Source organism: Alexandromys fortis, unplaced genomic scaffold, assembly GCF_014885135.2.
Source record: "Alexandromys fortis isolate MF-2015 unplaced genomic scaffold, M_Fortis_MF-2015_v1.1 scaffold_3, whole genome shotgun sequence".
NCBI lineage: Eukaryota > Metazoa > Chordata > Mammalia > Rodentia > Cricetidae > Alexandromys > Alexandromys fortis.
The window spans coordinates 28,315,246-28,340,982 of NW_026067909.1; the positions used below are offsets into that span (position 1 = coordinate 28,315,246).

A 25,737-nucleotide genomic window follows, 5' to 3' on the forward strand; every position below is an offset into this window, starting at 1 on the left:
ATAGACATGTGTGTATATAATGTGTGTGTATATGTGTATTTGTGTATATGCACATGTGCATGTGTGTGCATGTGTGTATATGTGTGTGTGTGCATGTGTATATGTGTGCATGTGTGTAGTGGTGGTGGTGCTGGAAATGAAACCAAGACCACGCACACGCCAGGCAAATGCTCTTTTCACTTTTTGAGGTGGCGTCTTCAAGCTGACCTTGAACTTGCTCTATAGCTCAGGTAGACTTTGTACCTATGATCTTCCTACCTTGGTCTCCTGAGTTACTAGAAATATCTGTCTTTGTCAACAGGCCTAACCGTAGCAACAATTTAAAAACGAAGCTATTATAGTATGATAGCGACCCTACCGCCTGGCCCATGCCCAGCCTTACCTCTAAGACACAGAGCAGTTCTTCCACATAGGCCCGCTCCGTGTCCAGGAGTTCATTCATCACATGTCTGTGGGTGGACATGGAAGAGCAAGCATGTTAGCGTGGGAATGGCCATCAGGACTCACTGAGTTCCTAGACTTGTCTGTGAAGGAAGAAATGGCATCGAGGCCTGGTCCAGTATGGGAGCTGTGGGAGAAGCTGGCTCCCTGGCTCCCTGGCTCCCTGCTGACAATGGCCTCCTGCTTCCCCTGCTTTCTGGGATCAATTCCTCTAGCCACCTTCTGGCCTTCTGGGGCCATCTGCACAAAATTGATGCCACCTTCACACACACTGGGGAGTAAGCTTCTGTCACAAGCCACTGGAGTCTTGTCAGGACATCCTTACCAAGAAGACCTCCCACCCCCACCCCAGAGCCTCTGAATGGGCATGGCTCTTCAGGAGCAGGGCCAGCTCCTACCCTGCCTGCGATGGCTATGTGGTGACTCTCTGCAGCCGTGCAATGTGCCCAGCACTCGTGGAGCCCCAAAGCAGATCAAGACTGGCTTACAAAGCATCCGGCCATTCGTGCCTTTCAGAGACAAGGACCGCCTGCCAATACCTATAGCCAACCTGTCCATTTCATCCACAAAGGCCATAGCCCATGGGCTACTGGACAGAGACCTGGGCATGGATTATAAAGAAGCCAACAATCAAGTAACTAGGCCTCGCATGTGAGCCTGGGTTTGCAGAGCAAAGAAGCCTGGGCCTGCATCTCAGCCACAAACTGCCTGGGCGCAAGGGCCGCCTGCCTGGGAGCTTCTCTCTCTACCCTTCTCTGCCTCTTGCTTGTCATCTTCCATCAGAAGCCAGGAATGACAAATTCATGTCCCTTTCAGCTGGTATTCTAGTTCCATAATTCACTCTGTCTGTATCTCCTAAGGGGGGCACTGCTGAGCTTGCTGGGGACATCTGGAAACCAGTTGTCTGTGCACAGCTGTCTGCTCACGAGCTTCCGAGGGCCCCTGCTCTATCCCTACTGTATTTGGAGCAAACGCCAAGAACGAGCCCAGAACAGGGTTGATCACTTCTTTCCATTCCGCTGTCATGACCCCAGTTCCTGGATGCCACTGCCCCACCCCAGGGTGTTTTGCCTTCTGTGCGATTGATTTTAACTTCTTGTGTTCACATTGCCTAGCCTGGATACTGCTCAGAGACTTCATGAGGGAAGCGACACACCCAGAGGTGGATGCACAGGCAGGCTTCAGTGGGGACTTTCTGAGTGCCTATCTTGAGTATGTCGTAGCGTTCAGCCCACTCCTCTGCAGGTGCCTTTGTGAGCAGGTATGAGTTTCCATAGAGCAAAACAGTGGCAGGAGGCCCAGGAAGGGCTCAGGTGGTCGCCAGCCCAGCCCCGACAAATGAGTGTGTGTGTGTGTATGTCCCACGCCCACGTGTTTGTTTTCAGTTGACACGCACACGGTGCCAGACTCCTTCCTGCTCTGCATGTCTGGGTAGAAGGGTGGCTGGTCATCTTTGTGTCGCCAACACCCAGACACGAGTGGTCACTCACCTGCGCAGGATGGCCAGGTTCTCTTCCTCATCCCCGGTGGAACTGCTGCGGCCCTGCCGGGTCTCACTCATTTCACTCTGAGGAGAGAACAGCACGGTGGGTTTGGGAATGGAAAGCCCTGTCTCAGATGCCGACTGCCCAGCCTCATGGCCCACTTGGATGGAGTCTGAGAGGGCAAGTAGATGCCCCGCAGTCCAGGAGACCCAGAGGGACAGACTACAACCAGAGGATGCTGAGATAACGTGCTGCAGCTACGGACAACTGACACCTGCGGGGTAATCGTGGGGTGAGCCTCACCTTGGCTCTCCTGTAGGGCCCTCTGCGGAGTGCGCTGCCTTCAGAGCTGGAGTTCTCAGAGCTTCGCCAGGAGCCTAGTTTAGAAAGAGGCAGAGAAGGGGGTTAACTCTGCCGAAAACTGTACAGGGCGGGGGGCGGGGAGAAGAAAGGACTATAGCAATAAAGACAGAAGAAAGGAGTGGTCGTGGGTGAGAGATGGAGATCTACCTGAAGGGGCCACTGTCTGGGGCCTCCACAGCCTCAAGAATGAGAACAGTTCTAGCTGACAGGGAGACAGTGGGCAAGAGGGAGAAAACACGCTGGCACTTGAAAACCTTTGAGTTCCTGGCTAGGGGGATCTCTCCACAGGCCAGCAGGCAGGTCTCCTCCACCACAGATGCTAATGGGGTGCTTCCCCAGGGCATTCATGGCAGCTGGGGACCACACAGAGGCACCCAAGCCTACTCATCTCTGGGCTGCTGCCCCGGAGTGGAAGGGAGAACGCTCTCCTTATGTAGGGAGGAGGAAGTCTCTAGGCAAAGGTGAAGTTAGCGGGCCACAACTCCCTTGCAGCTCATGGGTCTGAGACAAGGTTCCACAGTTAGTGACAGCCTTGAGGGCTGATCCAGGGGCACAGTTCCGGCAGCAGCGCAGATAATGGAGAGAGGGGGAGAAACTGAGTCAGAAGGAATGACTGAGGACCTTTCCTAAAGTGTCAGTCGGTGTCTCCAGTTCTGAAGGTCACCGAGATTCAGCGGAAAGGACCCAGCTCTGCTGTGGCCAAAGCAAAGAGGCAGTCAGAGCTGACGACATGTGGTATAGCAGGGCTGGGTTCCGGGGAAGCTTTATTAACCAAAATGGGTGGCAGAGGAGAATAAGTCCTGGACTGCAGGCTGCAGACCGTGGACTGGGACACAGAGAACAGGGAGGGAGAGTGACAAGACTTGGCATGTTTGGCCTCCTCAGACGCTGCCTGGGAGGAAGGGGCCACACGTACCTGGTGAGGGGGAGGGGGACTTGGTGAGCGCCTCTGGTCGGGGGGCCACAGGCTGCACAGGCCGCGTCTGCTTGGCTGCCAGTTTCTTCAGGCTGGCCTGCCTGCGGTGGAACATCTCCTCAGTGCTCTCTTGCTTCTGGAAGACTTTTTGCACATGTTCCTGAAACGACATAGCTACTGAGAGATCTTGCAAAGGTCAGTGCTGGCCCTAAAGTACACCCTGATGCCCAGAGAGTGTCAGTGTGTGCAGCATCCTCGGCTTCGGGTGAGTGGGACGTGTCTGTGAACAGTGCAGCGCGCTCACCAGCTCGGGTCAGACAGCGAGAGCTGTGTGACAACCCATGGCAGGACGGGGAGCCATCTGCTCCGAGAGGACGGCCATGGAAAGGGACCAGTTTCTTCCTATTGACTCAGAAGCAGAGTTAGGGCAGCTGGCTGAGGGGCGAAGAGAAGCCAGCCCATCTTTGGTGTGATATCAGAAGTACTATGGCACCATCAGGGTTCCAGTGAGTGCCACACCACAAATCACACCTATCCCAGGCGATGCTGGGGGAGATGGTGGCATGGTTAGAATAACTTCTGCAACGGAGGAAGGGCTGGACTTCATAATCCCCACCCCTGAACTTCTACCCAGCAACCGCCAACTCCTACTCAAAGGGTTCTTTAAGCGTTGGGGCTATAGCTCACTGAAAGGGGGCTTGCCTAGCATGTGTGAGGCCCTGCAACTCAAAAACATGCCCTTTGAAATATCCCATGGAGTGAGTTCTCAGGCCCCAGATGGGTACCCACGCTGGCATTACCAGAAGGTCCTGGTTGAGGATGCATTCATATTCTTTGTAAATCTTATTGAGCTCCTGAATCTTGTTCTCTGCGCCAGTCTCCAAAAACTTCTCGATTTCCTGGAGGGCGGCCTCGGCGCCATCCTGGGACTGGCATTTGTCCACAGGCTGCGAGGCCAGCAGGAAGATGCCCTCGTCACACCACTTCATCGACTGGAAACAAAGAAAGGCTGTCAGCATCAGGACCTGTGGCACCGTCCTTCGCCAGTGTGGCTGCCTGCTGGAGCTGTGTGCTTCCCGCTCCTGCCTCCTGACTGATGGTGCTCTCAGGATAGGAGGCTCTCTGCCACCGAGACAAACAGTGCCCAGAGGGGACGTGAGTCTGCAAAACTGAGTGGGCTTCTGGGCTGAACTCTCCATAGGACTAACAGCAAGCCTAAGCTGAGGTTGCTCCTAAGAAATCATTGCTGGAACAAGCGAGTGTGTGAGGACCAATGCTCTGAGCGGACAAGACAGAGGATGCAAAGGGGAGGGCGCTCTGGCTGTCCCCTTGCTGGTAAGGGACAATAGCTGGTTTGGCCCATTAGCTCAGAGAAGTGCAGCTGGGTTTCCTACCATCTCCAGGAGGCTGTGCAGCTCCAGGGACTTGCTGAGAAGGGCCCTCCTCCTGGTGATCTCGGAGGCGAAGTGGTCACAGAGGTGCTGGAGCTCCTCACACTTGGGGTGGATGGAGTCCACAGCGTAGTGTTTGTTCTCAATCAGCTGCTGGCCTTCCAGCGACAGAGCTCGGGCCCTGTCCACAGCCACCTGCACAACACGTCAAGATAGCAGTTTAGTCCTATGTGGAGAGACAAATGAGGTAATAGTCCTATGGGTGTCGGACTGGAAGTGGGCGATGGACGTGGAGTGTGTGAACTGTGATGGCTGACTGAGTTCACCAAATCCTTAAGCCAGTCTGAGGCCAAATTTCCGAAGGTCAGGATGGTATTGGGTTGGCCTGGTCTAGAGTAAACACAGGTAATAAGGAGAGATCTAGACAAAGGGGCTGTGGCAGATAGGATGTATGTCTGAGTGGAGGAGGGCACTTTGGGGTCTCGCACACTGCCAATGGTACCCCTCAGGTGCCACAGGAGCTTATGTCCTGCGCCCTCTGCTGTGACTACCCCCCCTTCCACCCATGCCGGACTCTCACACTGGACTTCTCCTCAAAGCTGGTCAAGTCCTTCAGGAGGTGCTGCACGTGTGCCAGGCTGTTGCCAACGTCAGTGAAGGCGGCTATCTTCTGGGACATGGAATCCAAGGTAGTTTTGACCTGAGGCAGAGGAAGACTGACTTGGAGCACCTGTGTCTCATTCAGGAGGGGAAGGGTTGGGATCCCCGACAGCAGCAAGCTGATGGGGGCCATCAGGGCTCAGCCAAAGTCCTCAGGCCTACAGGCAGACCCACCATCCTCACTTCCTGAAAGACGGCATCCCACACCTCGCGGCCCAGACACTCACCTCCCGGAAACCTTGCTCAAAATGCCGCAGCTGCAGGCACTGTTCCAGCTTCTGCTGATGCTTTGCCCAAAACTCATCGAAGGCAGCCTCAGTTTCGTTCAGCTGGGCCAGGAGCCTGAGTGAGAGAGGAAGAGGGGACAGGAATGAGGGAGACTGTGCCTCCCAGGGTACACAAGGGTCTCCCTGACAAGCTTTCCTGCGATGTCTTGGCCTTGTCGCTGACTCCTAGGGTCCTCAGTTCAGAGACATGAGGGAGATGCACTTCAGACAAGATCACAAGCCCCCCAACCTGTGTTACACAGAACTCTGTTTGCGAATGCATGCGCACACACATGTGCGTGCGCGCGCGCGCGCGCGTGTGTGTGTGTGTGTGTGTGTGTGTGTGTGTACCAGGGGTTGACACCAGGTATCTTCTTCAGTTGCTTTTCATCTCGTTATTTGCGACAGGATCTCTCGCTGAAGCTGGAGCTGGCCAATTCTCCTAGAACAGCTGGCCAGTGGGCTCCAGGAATCTGCCTGTCTCCACTCCACAGTACTGGCAAATATGAGCAGGCTATTTTACTGAGAACCCTAACTCAGGTTTTCATATTTGCATGGCAAGCATGATCAATTTTTGAAAGGCCACTGTGTTTACTGCTGACCACCTGGGCCAGGGTGCAGTCTGCTGTCCAGCTCTAGAGCTGGTGTCTGCCACCCTCACTCTTACCCCAGGATTACGGATTGCTAAGGGACTCTAAATAGAACCAAGCAGCACCACCTTACCCGTCCCTTCTCCTAGTGTTGGTGGAGTTGATAAATTCCCCAGGGTAGACCTGCCTAGATCTCCTGCTAGTGAGCCTTAGTGCCCTACCATGTGCCTTGGTGCCCACGCTCCCAATACAACATGCCTGCTGTGCATACAGCCACGACCCATGTGGGAAAAAATCAAGCGAAAGCCAAGAGCCAAGAGCCTGGCTGCCTATTGTTGGGTTTCTGGGCAAGTTCTGTCCACACAGGTGCTCTGAGTCTGTCCTGTAGGTGGGAACGGCAGCCATCTAGCCTGCAGCATGGTGAGGATATAAAGCCACGAGGCATGTGGGGCTCTAGATATGCCAAAGTATTGGGGAGCACCAACAGACACTGACTGACGGCACTGTCCTGTGCTCCGCTATAAACACGGGGAACCAGTGAGAAATACAGACAGGATCCTTTATTGCGAGCATAAGATGCCTGCACAAGGCTGGAACACAGGTACGGGAACCGCTCTCCTGCCTATAATGACTCACTGGGGATATAGGAGCCATTGGAGTATAAGGGGCTGCTGCTTGCCCAGCGTTTTCCTGTCTGTGAGACTGTCTGCTCTCGATTCCCGTCCCCTTTATCATGGGTGCTGGGGTCCACTCCAAGCCCGAGAGGGAAATGAGCCAGAAGGCTAGCTGCTGGGATCTGTTGCAACAACCTTGGGTATTAGTCTAATGCCTTCACAATGGCTGTGTACCTGCAGAAGTCAGGCCAGGGCAAGGTAGGGCAGGAGGGTGCAGGCCTTACCTCTGCACAGTGGCCTGGTTGTCCAGCTGGTCCTGGTTCACGCTGTGGGACGTGCTCTCCGCCAGTGGCTCCCTGAGGCTCTCAAGGATGCTGTTCCCCTCCTTCCGTGCCAACTGAAGATCCTCCTGCAGAGAGAGTGCACACAGGGCCTGTAGTGCAGCCAGCTAGCTGGGCTCAGGTCTCAACACTGAGTAAGTGGGGACAGCCTGGGACGGGGGCACGATGCCCTGTGGGTGCAAACTGACCCTTTTGTCTGACCACAGAGTGCATTGAAAACTGCCAACTGTATATGTGTACTGCACACATATATGAGATTCTCAAAGAATTAAATTATATACATATATAAACTGCCACACTCCTGCTTGCTGCCACAAAGCTAGGGTTACAGGACACTCAGGACACGGGAATAAGGTCAAAAGGAAACTGGAAACCAGGCTTTCTAACCATCCCTCTCCTGGAGTTGGCCCTGCTGTGCAGGCAAAAGTCTGTTTCTAAGGAGTGGGTGACACACATGGCAGAGATGGAGCACCACCCTTAGGACACACAGTAGCCACCCAAACCCCGCTGTCAACGCCACCAGTCATGCAGATATCTACGGCCCGTGATGGAGAGTGTCTCTGCCCTAGAGAGCCATGTGAGTTGGTAGCACAATGGTGCTGGGAGCAGCAAGTCAACCATAACCTCACCAGTCACTGGTGAGAGGAACCAGGGTGGAGACCCTGTCTGGTTACACTGGAGCTGTTCCCCGTCCCCCCACCTCCCACAGTGCACAGCCATCGGCAACTGCTCTGGTCTTGGTTTTAGAGACTCTGAAACCCTTTGGGGTTTCTGGGCTGAGGGGTGCCGCCCATGGACACAACACGTTTCAACAGGGCTCACTTCTGGAGCTTTGAAAAACAGTTACAGTCAGTTCTCAGTATCTCTAGCGTCTCAGAGACTTGCTTGCCCCTGGTCTTCCCGTGCGGCAACTCACCTGACATCTTGCCTCTAGTATCGCATTTCCCTGCTCAGAACCTGGGTCCCTAAACGGTACCCACCTTCGCCTTCGCCTTCTTCTCTGTGTGAACGCTGAGCACCAAGCTGGTTGACTGGACATCGTTCGGCAGTTCTGTCTCTGCCAGCTCAGTCCCAAAGGTCTGCAGCATCTGGGCTGTCTGCTTCACCATCAGGGCAAAGCTTTCGATTGCCTTAGGAGAAGGGAGAAGACAGTCACAGAATCCTGCACACAGCCCGCAGCCTGCAGCCCTGAAAGCTGATACCATGACTGTCGTTGGAAAGGAGAGAGTGGCCCCCAAGCCCTGTGGACACAGTGTGCCAGCAAATACCTTCCCAGGAGTGTCTCAACCTCGGGCTTCCCTCAGAAACGTACCAAGAAGGCTTTGGAAATGTCCCTGCCACCCAGGGTCATTCTCGGCTCAGGGTCTCTGCCTCCACCTCCTAGTTAGGAGACTTGTGAGTGTCGGAAACCACAACGACATAGGGCTTGGTAGGTTTTTTTTTTTTCTTCTTCTCCAAGCCCAGAAAGCCACGCCCGGGGTTATTACTCATGCTATTTCTTTACAATGACTAAGGTCTACTGGGACCATCTCCTCATTCTTGGGGAAGAAACTTCAGTGAGCATGTATTTTAAAAGGCAGTGTTGTCATGTGAAAAGAATTCCGCTGGGTTAATTATGAACTAGTGAGAATATGGTGACATAGCGCCCGGTCCACTCACTGTGCGGTGGCACAGCCACCTGGAGTGGCAGTAGTCCAGGGTCCCCCCGAGGTCCTCGGTCAGCTGTGACTTGTCAATGTAGCCGTGTAATTCTGGCACTGAGCCTAGCATCATGACCTATGAGAGAGAGGGGATCGTCACCAGGCAGCTTGCCCTGGACTCCAAACATAGCTCTGGCTTCCTTGTCTACACGACAGGCACGTTATGACGACTCTCACTGGGTGATGGTGAGGACCCAGTGAGGCCACTGGGCATGAGCAAACCCTGCATAGGATACCTGGCCTGTCACAGATAACCAATGGCTGTCAGCACCTTCTCTGGCAAGGGGAGCTTGGTATGAGGAGGAACTAGAGCTCTGCTTCCTAAGAAGCCGGTTTGTGCTTGCTCCTGCTGAGAACACAAGCATCCTTTTAGGTACTGATGACGATCAGCTCAGCACTTCCCATCTCCTCAGGCTGACTGACAACTCTGAAGACGTTCTACTTGGTGTGGTAGCAGCGGCCAGCCGGGCTCTTCCTGCATGGCTCGAGTTCATCTTTCTCTTGTCATTTTGAAGGCTATTCTGCCCATGTGTTTTAGATAAAAATATAGACTTTGTAAGCTGCCAGAGAGGTACTCAGAGCGGTCTTCCAGCGGCTGGGTGCAGATGCCATCTGATGCCATGACATATATTATTCAACACTGGGATGAGGTGGGGGCTCATCTGGAGACGACCTGGCTTGTTACAATGGAGGAAATGCTCCTGGCGGCTGCTGGGCAGAAGTCAGGGTTGCTGGGAACCTTCCCACCCGTGGGTTGGCCACCAGCAAGGAACTATTCACACTGCCGAGAAGCAGTATGATGCTAAGTCCTGACCGAAGGTAAAGAAGTGTCAGGCTCTCAGTCTGAGCTAGGAAACAGTTCTCACAGAACTGTCCCATTTTCTCTTGGTTCTTTTAATAAATTTTTCCACATGCTGCCAAACAACCTTGGCTCATGGCCAGTAAGCCAAAGAAGGATTAGGTGATCCAAGGAAGCATGCCACCTCCTTCCTTAACCTTAGTACTGGGGCATGTGCGTGCACACACGCATGCGCATTTGTGTGTGTGTGTGTGTGTGTGTGTGTGCGCGCGCGCGCGCACACACGTGTGCATGTGCTATGCATTTCCCACCGCAGCAGAGAAGCCTAGGAGCCCAGGCATGCTCCTAGAGAGCTCCCTTGCCTGAGGTCAGTACAGTGGAGAAGCATCAGAGACTTTCTAAAAGTCAAGTCCTTCGCTAATTCTTGAATTTATCTAAGATTGGTCTGTGAGCTTGCAGGTGCCATAACAGTTTCTGGAGACCTGCTTTTGACACCTATTAACATAATACTACAGAAGAGTTTATAAAAGAGGCCATACACCATCACAGATGACCTCAACCTCATCTCCCATGATGCTCAGAGGCAAGGAAAGCTGTTATTAGTGCGATTCACTTGCTGGAGGTGGAGAAGGGCCTGGCACCTTGAGGTCAACTGATCACAAGAGGGAGGGATGCATTGTTACTACAAGCATCCGCAGGGTTTGGGGCAAGAGTCAGGGACACAACTCCCACGTCTAGTTTCGGATCGGGACTCGAACCTCTAGCTGGGTGAGCGATTGCCCTGGGTGGTTCTGGCCTTAACTAGGTCTAAGAAATGGGTTGTCCAGACAGAGATGCCTCAAGACATGAGGTGCAGTATCTTCCCACAGACCTGGGGCCATATGCTTAGATCTACCAAGACGTGACTCTCAGAGTCACAGTCACCTCTGAGGCCTTGGGCCACGTCAAGGAAGACTGCTGTGGAGACAGGATTGAGTGGGGTAGGAACCCAGACTACACTGTTCCTGTTTTGCTCAGAGAAGGGTTCTAGCCTGTTTGGGGCAGAGAACAGGTATTTGTTATGGGGGATGGACAAGTGGCTTTAGACAGTATGGAATGAGGGTATGTGCCACCTAAATACCGAGACACAGCAGACAATACTGCTAACCAGCCCAGATTCTTCCATTTCCAAAAGCAAGGGTGTCACTGCAGGGGAATCACACAGCCTGGCAATGGCCCTGGTGCTCCTGTTCTCTTTGTGAAAAAGAAATGAACTCACATGGCTGTTCTCTGGCAACTCCTGGGTGCACAGGTCATGGCTGAGTTTCACTGACTGTGGAGTGTGGGCTTTCAGGAACTCTATAGAGTCTTGGTTTTGTCTTCTTTTTCTTTTTTGTTTTTTCGAGATAGGGTTTCTCTGTGTAACAGCCCTAGCTGTTCTGGAACTAGCTCTTGTAGACCAAGCTAGCCTCAAACTCACAGAGATCCACCTGTCTCTGCCTCCCGAGTGCTGGGATTAAAGACGTGCGCCACGCCTGCCCAGCAGCCTTGGGTTTTGAGGGGGAGTAGAATCAAGATTAGGGTCCTTTTTCTGGGGATGATAGGAAGGGGCTGACCCATGCTGGCTGGAGACATGGCTAGAAGGTAGGGACTACCTGCTGGGCTGTTCCTGGCTGAGGCCCAGCACCGGTGTGGCTGGCAGCTGAAGCTCTGCCTAAGGACTCAGAAGATACTCATGTTTTCTTTATTAGCCTTCATTTTTCCCTGAAACAATTGGGGTGTGCTGTGAACTAGTGTAGGACTGTCCCATGACTTACAGCATTCTGACAGAGCTATCCCAGGGAACTCATCCAAGGCAGTGGCCTTGTATGTATAGACCACTAGTTGGGGCAAGGCAGGACTTAGGGAAGGCAAATGCACAGAGCTTCTGCCACCAGAACACAGGGAAGTGTAACTGCTGTGCAGATCGAGTGGGATTATACTTATGGCCACAGAATGGAGGTAACTCCCTGAGAGTTTACCATGCTCCAAGAATGCTCTTCCGATTGGTTCTGCTGACGCAGAACAAAAGGCACAGGCTCAGCACTCACCGGAACTTTCATCTTAAAGTCATCTCTGTTGAACTTGAAGGCGATGTCTGAGAGAGTCCTCTGGAAAAACCCCGTGGGCCGGAGAACAAGGACGAGCTGCAGGTTTGCTGGGAAAGACGCCTGCGAAACGGAAGGAGGGCTTGGAGCATTTGCTATGAGTGGCCCAGGCCACAGAACCAACCAGCCACTGCAGCTAATGTGGGCATCTGGGGGATGCTGCCGTTTAAAACTGAACAGCGGAAGCATATTCTAGTTGTCAGGGGTTAAGTGAGGGTCTTCTGCTCATCCCAGTATCGGGGCCTTCCCACACGTAAGGCACCTGAATCACAGACTTAAGTTTCTTTTGTGCAAGCCACCCCGTCTACGGCACCTTGTCACTTCAGCCACAGGGCACTATGGACTTATTAAAGAAAAAAGCAAGCCGGGCGATGGTGGCGCACGCCTTTAATCCCAGCACTCGGGAGGCAGAGGCAGGTGGATCTCTGTGAGTTCGAGACCAGCCTGGTCTACAGAGCTAGTGCCAGGACAGGCTCCAAAGCCACAGAGAAACCCTGTCTCGAAAAAAAAAACCAAACAAACAAAAAAAAAAAAAGAAAGAAAATACGTTTGTGGAGTGGCTGAAACCAAGATCCATATAAACTCGCCCAGCACGCACATGCAAATGCATACCCTTGGATAGTTAGGTTTTTTGTGTTTGGTTATTCTTTGCCTCTTGCGAGGTCTTTGATCTTGAATAAGTTACTGCCTCCATTTTTCCTGTATGCGAAGTGGGAAGTGAAGGCGATGCCTGCCTCATTCCACAGGATGAGGGAGTGAGTCTGGTCATGTGGTACCCACAGCTGACCTCCCACCCAGAACAGCACGTATCAGCGTCCATCACTCGCAGCTGGCCTCCTACTGGCCTTGCCCTGGAAGAAAATCTTCTGTTGAACCCCGTGCCCTTGGTCCTCACAGGACCTTCAACATGGTGATGTTCACATCACCTGCTACGTCACTTTTGGTCAGAGGCATGCTGAGAGACAGGGGCCTGGTCAGGCCTCTTCCTGAGTGGATAAGGGAACAGGGTGCTGGGAACCGCTGAGGGCCCTGCTGTGGGCCACACCCTCCCACTCATGCTCTTGCCCTGGTGACCAGGCTGCCCTCGGCCCTGCCATGGCAAGGATGCCGAGACATGCCGCTGTCCACAGCCTGATGCTCTGTGCGCATGAGGTGTGCCCAGCGTGTGTCCGCAGCTCCCTCAGGATACGCCATGCCCATGCCAGTAACTGGGCTTTGTCACCGGTGCCCTGGGAGAGGGTGAGTGCTCAGACCAAGGACAGAACACAGCCCTGCAAAGGCAGAAGCTGAGGGCAGATTCTGGGCTACTTAACACAAGGGCTTCCAGACTTGTCCTCTCTGTGAAATTGGACACCACTATTTAAGGAGACACTGTCAGGGCAGGCAGCTTTCCTTGGGGTGACAATGAATCACTCTTCTGTAAACTTCAATTAGCTTTGTCACCCAGACTCACACCTCCCAGAAGACTGGTTCTGTAGGGAAGGCTAACGCTTGGACCCTTAAAAGATCAACAACACCTGCACCTTGTAATAGATACAAGGCTCCTCCCATGAGACTGCCACTGGCCAGAGGTGACCTTCAGTCTCACAGGAAGCCATTTTCTCTTCCTTAAGCTGTTTTAGTTTCTGTTAAGCTATTGAATTTTCATATTAAATAGTTGTATAAAAATTAAAAGAAATGCAAGCCATGTGGGAGAGGTTTTTAAGGATGCGTGCAAACACCTATTGTGAAGGCCACCAGCAGTAAATATTCTCTGCTGTAAAACCAACCACTGGCGTTTAAAACTGCGGAAAGGCTAAAATAAAACCTTCGCTTCTAAAACAGGTTAGACAGATGAGAATTTGATATTGGTGTTTTGTAAAATACTCGAAAATTGTGAACTGTGAAATGACAGTAAGTTCTTATCTAACAGAAATATCACTCATTTCCCATTGTGCACATGAGGTGTGCCCAGCCTGATGCTCTGTGCGCGTGAGGTGTGCCCAGTCTGATGCTCTGTGCGCGTGAGGTGTGCCCAGCCTGATGCTCTGTGCACGTGAGGTGTGCCCAGCCTGATGCTCTGTGCGCGTGACGTGTGCCCAGCCTGATGCGCTGTGCGCGTGACGTGTGCCCAGCCTGATGTGCTGTGCGCGTGATGTGTGCCCAGCCTGGTGCTCTGTGCGCGTGAGGTGTGCCCAGCCTGATGCGCTGTGCCCAGCCTGATGTGCTCTTGTCTGACAGCACCCAACAAACAAAAGTTAATGTGAACATATCAAAGTTTGTATCTCAGTGTTAACCAGCCAGAAAACCCTGGGCCTGAGTCTGAGGTTCCTCTCGAGAAGCTAAACGCTGGCGGTGGCGCCTATGATGAGGGTTCACAGACACCAGCCAAAGGAGATGCATGAGACCAGTGTTAATGAATCCCAAGGCCTCTGGGCCTGAGATCTCAGGGTGGGTTGGCATCACCATGCCACCAGCTGTGCTTCCCACAGGTGACACGCAGCACATCCTCACGGACCTGGGAAAACAAACACATGGACCCTACTGTGCAAACTCAGGAGACATTATGTCGGGAGCTGTCAGGAAAATGGGACAATGTGATACTGTCAGGGAAGCAGCTGGCTCTCCTGTCCCCACCCCACCTCAAGCAGGTGCCTGCACCTGTTCTTTCTGCTCTGCAGTCCAGAAGCTCCAGCTGGCTCTTGTCACAGCTCCCCTAGAGGGGACTACAACGCTCACACTGTGAGCGGAAAGGCATTGTCCACCCTATTCTGCTCAGTTTGTAACCCCGATTTCTCTCAGCAGTGCCCCTCCAGGCAGAGTATGGAGTCATCTAATCGCCGATGGGCAGGCACAGCTGCAAAGACTTCGGTGCAGGCCGAGTGGGAACCAGAAGTGTGGGGGAGGGACAACCCAACACCACCTGGCACAAGGCTACACAGGGAAGACATTCACAAAACAACACACCAGTACACCCTCAATGTAGGTAAGGGTTGAAGAATCCCCACGGCTTCAGACACAGGCAGGAAGAGTATTGGGGAAGAGGCTGCTGGTGAGCCCCAGAGGATCACCATAGATAACATGACATGCTAGTCACAAACAGAGGAGGCACCTGCCAGCGGAGAAGTCAGGGACTTGACCTGATGGATGCATGAGTGTCCTGTAGCCAATGCTAGAGGCTCCTGCTGCGGTGACTAGCTGAAGCTGGACACACAGACACCAAGCTAAGGGTTTCTACAAAGCCCTGGCTTCCAGCCGTCACAAGTATCAACACCACAGGACCTAACATGAAACGCAAACTGACCGCTGAAGTGGCAAAACTGGATGTGTCCTTCCTGTCACCGACCTTGGATTTTAGTAGAAGACATAAAAAGCATTTCTGAGAGATGGGGAATCTGAAACCACAGTTCACTAGGAAATAAAGTTTCAATAATATACCCCCGAGTTTACAGACAACTTTTACTGTCTCAGTGGTTGCAATAATGTTGGCATTACTTTGTCAGCGTGCATGACGGTCACACACCTGCACAGTGCTGTTCTCAGTGGACACACATGACGGTCACACATACGTACAGTTCTGTTCTCAGTGGACACACATGACAGTCACACACCTGCACAGTGCTGTTTTCAGTGGACACACATGACGGTCACACACACGTACAGTTCTGTTCTCAGTGGACACACAGCTGAGAATGTGTGGATAACTTATCACAATGGTGCAAGCATTCTCAAATGGTCTCAGCAAGCAGTGTGGTATGTATGTGCAGGTGAGTCAGCATATGTGTGTGTGGCACATACATGCATGTACCTTTGTGCATGTGTGTTTGTGTATCTATGTGCATATATGTATGTATGTGTGGGGCTATATATCCAGGCACACATCTGTGTGTACAAATATGCCCATATATGGGTGCAGGTGGGTCTATGTACATGTGTGTGCATAAGTGTCCATGAACTGTTATGTGTGCACACACACCTTTGCATGTGCCCATGTATGTGTGCACCTGTGTGCAAATCTCTTTATACAAACATCTTTTTTATTATTATTATTAAAAATTCTCACCTCCTCCCTTCCCCTCTCCTCCCTTCTCCCTCTCCCTCTGTCTCCAGTCCAAAGAGCAGTCAGGGTTCCCAGCCCTGTGGGAAGTCCAAGGTTCCCCCACCCCCCCGCCCGCCATCCAGATCTAGGAAGGTGAGACTGTGTCTCAAAGAGTAAGGTGGAAAAGCACTTGAAGAAGATACGTGACCTTAAACTCTGGTCTCCTCACTCACTCATACATAATAAATACATTCTCTCTCACAGACAGGTTCATACATACACAGACACAGAATCAACTTCCTTGAGTAAAACATGCTAGAGCATATATCTAGTTTAAACTAGGCTACCTATGAGCACAAATGTGTACACTCCACGACAGTGCCCTCAATTGTAACACACCCATGAGACACACAGGCAGAAACACACAGTGTATGGTAGGGGACAGTGAGGTATTGACAGAGCTCCTAAAAGCATCTACTCAGGGGTTTGTATCCCTGTGAGGATGGCTCCTCAAAACTTGGAGCCAATTACTCATCAGTGAGGAGGTGTCTCAGCTTGGGCCTGCCATTTCTGTCTTCGCTCACGGATGGAGCCCAGGAACTCGGAGCATTTACACACACGGGCAGATAGATGGACACACACTTTACTCTGGACAGAAGCACTGGGACTCTGACTTTAGGGAGATTGGGTTTTGGGCTCCTCCGGTTTCCTTTCTTTTCTTTTCTTTTCTTTTCTTTTCTTTTCTTTTCTTTTTTCTTTTTTTTTTTTTAGGTCTAAGCCAAACTGAAGGCATCAGAAAAGAAAAAGATCACCCCGAAGGAGGAAACGCCAACTCACGAGGTAGCACAGATGGTGGCTAAGAATAGCAGCCATCCCGAGGCTTACATAAGTGTGGCTCAGCAGGAGCCCAAGCGGCAGGAGGGAGAAGCCCCTTCGGCCTCCTTGCTTCTGTGGCACCCTGAGGTGGCACCCCCGAGTGGGCCTATTTGGATGGCCTCCTGGGGGCCTGGCTGGTTGTATCTGATGCTAAGCAGCAGTTTCCCTAACATTACCTGGACAAGAAAACCTAGTGATTAGCAGAGCGCCCTAGTCTGGGTGTTGTGCCCACAGCAGCTATTTCTGGCCACACTCTAAAGCCAGGACCATGGAGGCTGTCTTGGTCTGCCCCCACAAGGATGTATAGTGTGTGGACAGGGCCTGGACGGCCTCCCCACACCCAGCTCCATTCCCAGGAACAGATCTTCCTGTCTGACTAGGACCCCTGGAGAGGCTCTCATACGGTGCCTCCTGGCCAGGTGACCCTGGCCAGATGACTGATGCCAGAGACTCAAAGGAAGACAGCTGAACCCCTTGAACAGAGCCTCGTTTCCTAGTTTGTCACCCTTCCCTGGGCTTTGGCTGGTGAGGTTGAGACTGCACCCCTCATCACAAGAATAACCGGACTTTCTCTCCACCAGGAGACGCACATGACCTTCCTTCTTCCTGCCCCTGCCCTGGGCTATATTCACAAGAGCAGCAGCCCCTTCAGAGAGCCTCTCCAGGGGTCCTAGTCAGACAGGAAGGTGGGCCCAGTCCTAGGACAGCAACAAACTGGCTTGAAGGTCCTGCCCACACTGCAGGATCTCAGTTCCTTCCTACACTGCCTGCCATCCCCAGTACCCTTGGGGCAACCTCTCCTCCCGAACTCCACGTCCGTACACTCCTGGATCACTTCCCTTGTTATTCGCACAGGTCTGGCCCTACAGCAGCTGCTCAGAACACCTGCGGGGCATGCGTTATACCCTCAGTCACGTCTACTAATGAGAAAGCGCTAGCGATCAAAGAGGATTCACAGCAGCTTCTGCTACTGTGAATGGCGACTTCTGCTACTTGCAGACTAACACCAGCAAGCGCTAAGAGTCATAGGCAAAACACTTCCTCTTTTTTAGTGTAAGAGCCAAAGCATGCTATGGCGGTGTGCGCCTACAACTCCGGTGTAGGGGAGGCTGAGGCTGAGGTCAAGAGCCTTGACCCCACTTTGCTATAGATCGAGGCCCCGACTCAAAAACAGGCAATACCAACAAAGAAAACAAAGGACCGTGTGGATATAAAAGTCAAACTCTTTCCAAAGCAAAGCTTGAGAGATGAGTCAGCTTGCTCAGAAACCCACCTTGTTCTAAACTCAGCTAAATTCATGCTCAGGGATTCAGACAAGAGGAGCCCAGCCCATGCCGGGGTGTGAGCTGCGGCCATGCTGCATGTGGGACAGGTTCAGAGGACTGCTTCAGTCTTAAAATGTAATTTCTGTGTTTCCTGGGAAATACTTTGTATTTGGAAACACACTGTCAAACCTGGGAGTAACCCACTAGATAAAACACGGATGCTCAGTGGTAAAGGTTCCCAGGGACCACGGGTTAGAAGGGAAAGCTGATCCCCCACAGGCTTCTGACCTCCACACACACGCCACAGCAGTGTGCCCAATAAGTTAATGAATGTAATTAAAAAAAAACATACTCCCCCCCCCCCCGTGTGTGAGAGACAGTCTCACCGGACCAGGTGAGTACAGGTGACCGGTGTGCAAAACCCATGCTCATGCTGGCCCCACGCAGGTGCACAGCTGTACCTCCATGGAAGACGTGAACCAGGAGCTATGGAGAAAGGCACCTCGGCTCTGAGTAGGTATGAGCAAGAGTGAGTAAACGAGGCTGCCCAGGTGGCTGCTGGGTAGCGGCAGGGCAGGTAGAAGCATGTGAAGGAAGGTTCTGAGGACCTGGTCTCATCAGACCAGAAGTCAGAGCCATCCTGACTCCTGCCACCCACATTGACAAAACTTGTCTCCACGGCTTCTCTACACGGATGGAAGAGCTGGCGGGAGGGGGGGGAGGGGGGAATGAGAGGATAGGGGGCATGGGGGGATGGGGGGATAGGGAACGGTGCTGCAATGCCAGGATGGATAGGAGCCTGATGGCGTCAACCCAGGACTACTGATCCACTCCAAAGGCCCTGTCCTGGCAACAAGTCGACCTGGCCCTGCTACCGGATGTGGAGCAGCTGTCACAGCATCCTGTGCAAATCCACAAGGCTGGAAACCTGGTGTGGACACAGTCACAGTTGAGGGAACACCAGCAGCACCTTCCAGACCCTGTTCCAGGACTTATCTGTGTGATGGCCCTGTGTAGTGTGAGACCCCCACCAGGTGATATTATTATTCCATCAATGGTGGCAGGAAGACTTGGTGGAAACAGGGAGATGGGAGTTGCTCACTCATAGGCACCCTGCAGAAGTGTACAAGGTGGTTACAGGATGGTGTTCAGTGAGGGACAGGTTTGCACCCAGACTGTAGGCTGCAGGAGTCACCGTAGACACAGATCCTCTAATTTATCTTAATGGGTTGCTTGTGGCCACCAATCCTCATCACAGCAGCCCCCAGGTGGGGGAAACCCAAAGTCAACAATGAATTTCTGACCCAGAGCAGGAGGCCAGAAGTTGAAACCATTTAACTTCCCGGAGACGTGAGGAGCAGTTAACCAGCCCCAGCCTAGAGCCACGGTGCTAGCGGACAGCCAAACTATGGGTCCTTCACAACGCTATGGGTGACAGGTGGAGACGGCAAGTGTGGGTGAGCTCGTCTTGGAAGAAGGGGTCTGTGTTAAGTCTGTGGGTGGGGAGCAGCTGTGGAAATAAGATTTCTGTGGCCTCCGTCTTACTGCTCTGAAATGGTAATTGCAGCCTGAAAATGCCAGCAAGTACTGCCTGTGACTTTACGGCGGGGGCTGCAGACAGGCCCTGACAGTGAGGGTCTGTGCCTGCTATGGGGGCTTGGTAGCAAGGACCAACACATCTCAGGACTAATATTAAAGATCAACAGCCCCATGTGGACTGCCTTAGTTGCTTAGAAACGACGAGTGGATTCAGTGTCTAACTTCTAGCCTGAAGACTAACATGCTCAGAATCCTTTCTGCTCAAAACTTCTATGATCCATTATTGAGAAAATCATAACAAATGAACATGCCCAGAGATCAGAGGCCCTCTGGGGCTGGCATGGCTCAGCCTACCCCAGGCTAGGTCCACTGCTAGCCACTTGAATCCCCCATCTTCCACACAGACTAGAAAGAAGAGCAGTGAACTGCCACCCCCAAGGATCGCAGAGAGCCCGCCCCGTGAGGTACTCACGGCTATTCGCAGGACCGATGCCTTCACGGAGGTCCATTTGTCCTGCCTTCGGTCTATGACCAAGATGAATCCAATGCCAGCATCCTGCAAACTGAAATGGGAGAAACACTTTCAGTCAGCACGTGCTGGTGGCCAACCTGGCTGCCACACACCTCGGTGACCCCACTGTCCCATGCCATCTCTGCACTGCAAGCCAACGTGCATGCCAGAGAGAGGTCTCAGCAGAGGAGCAGGCTTCCGAAGGCCCGAGCAGCCCCACCCTGAACTCCCCAGGACTGTTCTATGTAAAGAAGAACAGATATTTTCAGTATCTTGTTTATTTCTCAGCGTCGATTCACGGGTCAGCAGAAGCCCCTCCTTCTGGAACAGAGTGACATCTCACTGCACGGCAAGGGCCAAGCCACGTCTCTCTGCACGGGCAGCCGGTCAAGCCATCCCAAACAAGCTTCAGGACGCGTACATCACGTTAGTCCCAGCATCTGAGGTCCCGTGTTCAGCCACATTAAAAAATGGCTCCTGATGACATCACGATTTTGGGTGAAAATCTCCAAGGCTTGTGAGGGCTCCCTGATGTCTGCAGGGTGTGAGGCACGAGCTTTCGCCCTCCGCAGCAGCGACATCTGTGATTAAGGCAGGGCAGCATCGTGCAGTTGTGTAGCATGCCCCGAGTCGCTCAGCTCAGTCTGGCGGCAGAAGCCTGAGTCATGGGGTGGAAGCGGGGGAAGTAGGAGGCCTGTTTCTGTTGGCTAATTTCACATCCAAGCCAATTGTGCGGTGCCAGCAGCCACTGCTGCCAGCCAATCCTCAGCAGAAAGGAATGAGACAGGCTGCTGGAGGCACTGGCTCGGAAGGCCTGATTTCCGAATCCACGGACGTATCTCAGCAAGCCATTTATGCACTTAAGGGAAAGTCAGAATTCTACAGTGCGCTATAAATTATGCAGTCGGCAAAACCCTGCATGCTGCAACTCCATTAATAGACCGTTCTGAGTCCCAGGAAGTAATCTGTGTCTGCAGAGCACACACCAGTGTGCAGTCAAGCATCCAGTACACGGGAGAGGGGCGGGGGATGAAGGACTCCATGTGTTCGATGACATGCAAAATACTCCTGATAAAATGCCCAAGTACAAGTGGTTTTCTCCTCTCTGCTGCTGGTAGCTCAACAGAACTGGGGACCCACTCACCTGCCCAGCTGGTTTTGCTGGGCTAGTGCCTGAGGAGGTGGAGACAGAGTAGCCCTCCAGTCCTGCTCTGGCCTGGGTGATACAGGCACCTACACCCCTGAGGTAGCATATGGGGTTTCTGAGCAGCTCTACACAGGCCTTTGCTGAATTTTCAGTACTGGTTAACAGTTAGTGGGTGAATCCAGCTCGCCTGCCCTGGCCTGTACCATGTGCTCCACGGCGCACCCCAAAACCAGGCAGGGAGGTAGCAGCACTGTAGTAGCCACCTGGAGTACAGACCATTGGCAATGCCGGGATGACAGGTTCCCGACTAGCCCCCCTCAAGGTTATAGGCTGTTTCCCTATGATGCATGAGATTTTACACGCAATCATGGAAGCGCTGAGGCCACAGCCAGATGGGCTGATGGGAGCCAACACCAGCCTCCCTTCTCCACTACCAGGACATGTCTGGGGACTGGCACTGTAACTCTTGAGTCTGTCATCTAAGCCTGACCCTTCCTAGAATGACAGAAAAGAGGGCTCGGAACAGTAGGTTGTCACCACACACAAGCCTCAGCCCAAACAATCGGGCTGTATGCATCCAGTCCCAAATCAATGACCTGAGGGAATGCATAGAGGGCTTCCTACTAGCAGCTCACACCAAGAAGTGTGCATGAGGTGAGATACTGTTCTAGGATTCACTGTGACCACCTCTGATTCCTCTTCTACAAACGCGGGGACAATAGCAGCAGCCACCTGCTGGGGCCCCGTGTGAATTACATGCAATCCAGTAAAAGTGGAGGTCTATGGCGGGGGCCACCATCTCCTAGAGAACCACAGCCTGGCTCAGTCTCCTCCTTTTCTTCTGAAGCAATTTCTATTGTGGAGGAATTACAGCCCCTTTCTCTGGTCTCTCGGCGCCTCTCATGGAACCCCTTCGTGAAGGAGCTGGGAAGGCGACTAGTGGGTGAATTTGCTTGCCATGAGGTATGAAGGACTGTGCCCTGTGCTTGGGTTCCCCAAACACCCACATAAAAAAAAAAACTGGCATGGCAGTGCACACTTGTAAGTTTAGAACTGGGGGAGGGGCTGAGATGGAATCTCTGGGGCTCACTGGTCAGTAAGTCAGGCCAAATCAGTGATCTCCAGATTTGGGGAGAGACCCTGACACAAAAAGTAAGGTGGAGAGTGACTGAGGAAGACATTGGATGTTGACCTCTGGCCTCTACATACACATACATGTGCATTTGCACATGTACATACACAAACATGTACACATGCATCCAATACACTCAAATATATGTGCACACACACACACAAAGATACTCCTTGCACAACAGGACCTAGAACCGAGACGCCAGCAAGCTCCTGAAGCCAGAATATTCTCTTTAGGGACAAACTTCCACCAAGCAGCCCAGGGGTGCCGGCCCCACCCCAGCCTAACACAGAAGCTTGGGAACCTACATCCAGCTTATCAGCTCCTATGTGCATCTGCACAAATGCCCAAGGAAACACAAACACTTGTTGCCGGCCACACAGGCACAACACGTTCCCCACCCCTCCATCCATGAAGCTCTGCCCCTACAACACTGTGCCATGGGCATGGCCTTCGCTCACTCATACTAAACATCTAGACTTTTCTAAAACCCTGTACTATGAACACTCGAGACCATGTGAATGAAAAAATCATTACATATGAAATCCTGTCTTAGCTAGGGTTTCTGCTGGTGGTGAAACACTGTGACCAAAAGCAAGTTGGGGAGGAAAAGCTTGCTCAGCTGACACTTCCATATCACCGTCTATCATCAAAGGAAGCCAGGACAGGAACTCAAGCAGGGCCGAACCTGGAGACAGGAGCTGATGCAGAAGCCATTGGGGAGAGGGTGCTGCCTACTGACTTGCTCCTTCTCTTCATAGCTATGTGTAAGAGTAGCCATTAACAACTGCACAGCACCCTCAATAAAAGACTGTCTTGAACTCTCCCCTACCAAGGGAATCAATGGAAAGCTCTTCAATTTAGCCCCGGGCCGATTTTTTGGACGAGGGTAGAGATCAGCCATATTCTTCACCAAAATATCTCAAGAATAGTCTCCTGGCCATTTATTAATATTTTCCTCATCTGAAACCTCCTGAGCCAGGCCATCAGAATCTACATTGCTCTCAGCACCACTGTCCTCCACGCTCCTACTAGGATGGTGCATTAAACCTCAAAAGCATTCAATTGCTTTCTTAATCCAAAGTCCCAAAGTCTACATTTTGCCAACAAGCATGGTCAGGCCATCAGGAAAGGAGTGAGACACTGGGCCTGTCTTGGGCTTTTGAAAACCTCAAAGCCCACCCCTGTGACACACTCCCTCCAACAAGGCCACATCTCCTAATCCTTTCAAATAGTGTCACTCCCTGACAACCAAGCACTCAGATCTATGAGCCTATGAGGGCCATTCTTATTCAAACCACCACAAATACAAAGAATTAAAGACACTAGGAGCATGGACCAGATTGCAAGCTGTGTTTCTGGATGCCCTCTCCACTGTAGCTATCTTAAGGCTTGACAAACGAGGGTGGGAGGGCAGCTGTGTCCTCACTCCACTGCCCAGCAGCTCAGTCTGGGACACAGAGAACTCCCAGGGCTGTTTTATCATGATCCCTGCCAGCCAGGGTCAGTCCCTCTTTCTGGGTGGGGACCTCTTGACTTGCTATGTGGCTATGGGCCAAGCATGGGACAAACACCACCACAGTTCTTTACTGAGGCCTCATGGTCACTCTGTGAGGGTGGGGCACAGGAAGGTTATATTTGCTGCTCATTGTCACAGAGCCCAGACACTTGGACCTGCCAAACTAGATCACCAGGACTCTGTGGCTGCCTCCCAGGGTCACACTCTCTGAAGGAAATCTTGGAATGAAGTAATTCCTTTCTCCTTACCATCACTGGCAGCCAGTCCCAGGGCATGCCCAGCTGGTTCCCAGCCACATGTGGGCCCACTGAGGCTCTCCTGCTGCCAATATCTCCCCCTCCCTCCTTCCTCCCTCCGTCCCTCCCATGCCAGGGAACATGGATCTATAGGAAGAGAAGGGGCACGTGAAGGTGGTTCCAACATCAAAGCATCTGCTTGCCTGCACCCCCAGCAGGCCAGACCCTAGGATTGGCCCCAGGAGGGTGGCAGTTCCCCTGGGATCCTGCAGGGCTGTTCCCTGGGCCTTGAGAGACTGCTGTGGCTGGTTTCCCTACAACTGAAGACCGGGAAGAGGCACGGGGAGCCTCAGGTGTTCTGCCTTCAGGCACCAGCTTTGCTAGAGACACCTGCTGTGATCTCCAGCTCTGAAACCTGTAAGGGGGGTTCCCAGGCAGGCACCTGAGCTAAATTTGAGGACCAGGAGCTCACTTTATGCAAGAAAGGTCTCACAACAGTTGTTTCAGGAGTTTTGACTTTGCTGGAATCTTCTGTAAGGCCACTGTTGATCTAGTTTTGAAGGTCTGACGTCTGACCACAGGGCAGCAATGTGATCATAAAATGACAGGCGCAGGGCCAGGCTCTGTCCTGCAGCTGATGTAAATGCCCAGCTTCACATTTCCCCCAAGACCTAGCTCAGCAGGGATCTTCTCGTCGGACCCAGCAGGAGTAGGAATGCTCATATTGGCTGGGGGCAGCAGAGGTCAAACACCCCAGGTCCTCTGGCCTCAATGAGGGAGGCCCCATCCGAGCTACATAAGACTCTAGGCTGCGTAGAACACTGTCCTCCGGGCACGGCATGACTGCCCCTCTCTTTAGCTCAGAGCGCCTGTGAGAACCCACAGGAGACCCTCACAATGTCAGGTCTGCTGTGCCCACACAGATGGAGGGAGTGGGGGATCACTGGACTCTCACCTGAGATTCTGGGCACTCCCTCCCTCCTAGATGCACCCTCACTGTACACAATCCTGCCCCAGTTCCACCTGGTTTTGGGAGATCGCACCGTTTCCACGATGCAGCTGCTCTGGGGTCACCCATGTGTCTATGAGAAAGGCCGTCAATTCGCTGCAATGATTGATAACATGGACTTAGATAGGAATCTTTTCTTCGGTTTGTTGTTGGTCCCTGTGGTGTCCCTGGCGTCATCTCCCCAGGGAAAATTAACCCTATAGCTCACCTAAGTAGGAAGTGAGGTGTGGGGGGTGTTAAAATTCAAGGACCGAGCAGCAAGAGTGAGTGTTAAGGCTGGGCTACGGGAGCCAGCACTCAGGACCCAGTGGATGCTGGCACTCCAGGGATTGGTGGAGCGCAGGGCAAGTGTGAAGTGTGGCCCTGTGGTACCTGGACGAAAGGAACCAGCTCATGAGGTCAGGAGAGGGTGTGGGGGCCTGGAGAGAGGCAGCTAGTGGTCACAGGATATGCTCATCGTAGATGGGACATCGCTGGCCAGAGGGGACACGTTCCCTTGATAGTGTGTAAAATGTGTCACTATGTCTGGGTGACACTGGAGTTTAAGAGCAGGTCCTGGAATTACAGGAACCAAAGGAGGTAGGGAAGTATGTGAAACGAGGCAGGTCGATAGTTTGACTAATGGAGCCCTCATGTGGTCAGCATGAAGCTGCACATTCAGGAGAGTGGCGCTGGAGCATTCCCTGACCTCTGGCCTCCTACCAGATGTCCAGGCCTCACTGGTTGAAGCCACAGTTGGCTGCCTAGGGCATCCCGAGAGCAGAAGGGCACAGAGTTTGTAAGGATCCATCCAG

At 52.6% G+C, this 25,737-nt stretch overlaps 1 protein-coding gene across 20 annotated transcripts in view; it reads right to left on the bottom strand.

Annotated features, from left to right (window-relative positions):
* The window catches only part of Mcf2l (MCF.2 cell line derived transforming sequence like), a 133,044-nt gene that overhangs the window by 15,615 nt on the left and 91,692 nt on the right, over positions 1–25,737 (bottom strand). For 19 of the 20 annotated variants that reach the window (XM_050137438.1, XM_050137439.1, XM_050137437.1 and 16 more), the window contains 13 exons: positions 19,862–19,952; positions 11,635–11,754; positions 8,726–8,842; positions 8,047–8,196; positions 7,010–7,134; positions 5,483–5,597; positions 5,176–5,295; positions 4,599–4,790; positions 4,005–4,196; positions 3,205–3,364; positions 2,229–2,302; positions 1,932–2,008; positions 383–449 (listed from right to left, as the gene is read on the bottom strand). In XM_050137438.1, coding sequence (XP_049993395.1) covers positions 383–449; positions 1,932–2,008; positions 2,229–2,302; positions 3,205–3,364; positions 4,005–4,196; positions 4,599–4,790; positions 5,176–5,295; positions 5,483–5,597; positions 7,010–7,134; positions 8,047–8,196; positions 8,726–8,842; positions 11,635–11,754; positions 19,862–19,952 — 1,600 coding nt within the window. Of the gene's footprint in view, positions 1–382; positions 450–1,931; positions 2,009–2,228; positions 2,303–3,204; positions 3,365–4,004; positions 4,197–4,598; positions 4,791–5,175; positions 5,296–5,482; positions 5,598–7,009; positions 7,135–8,046; positions 8,197–8,725; positions 8,843–11,634; positions 11,755–12,303; positions 14,095–19,861; positions 19,953–25,737 lie in introns of those variants that run through there. The other variant, XM_050137454.1, reaches the window with a different exon arrangement.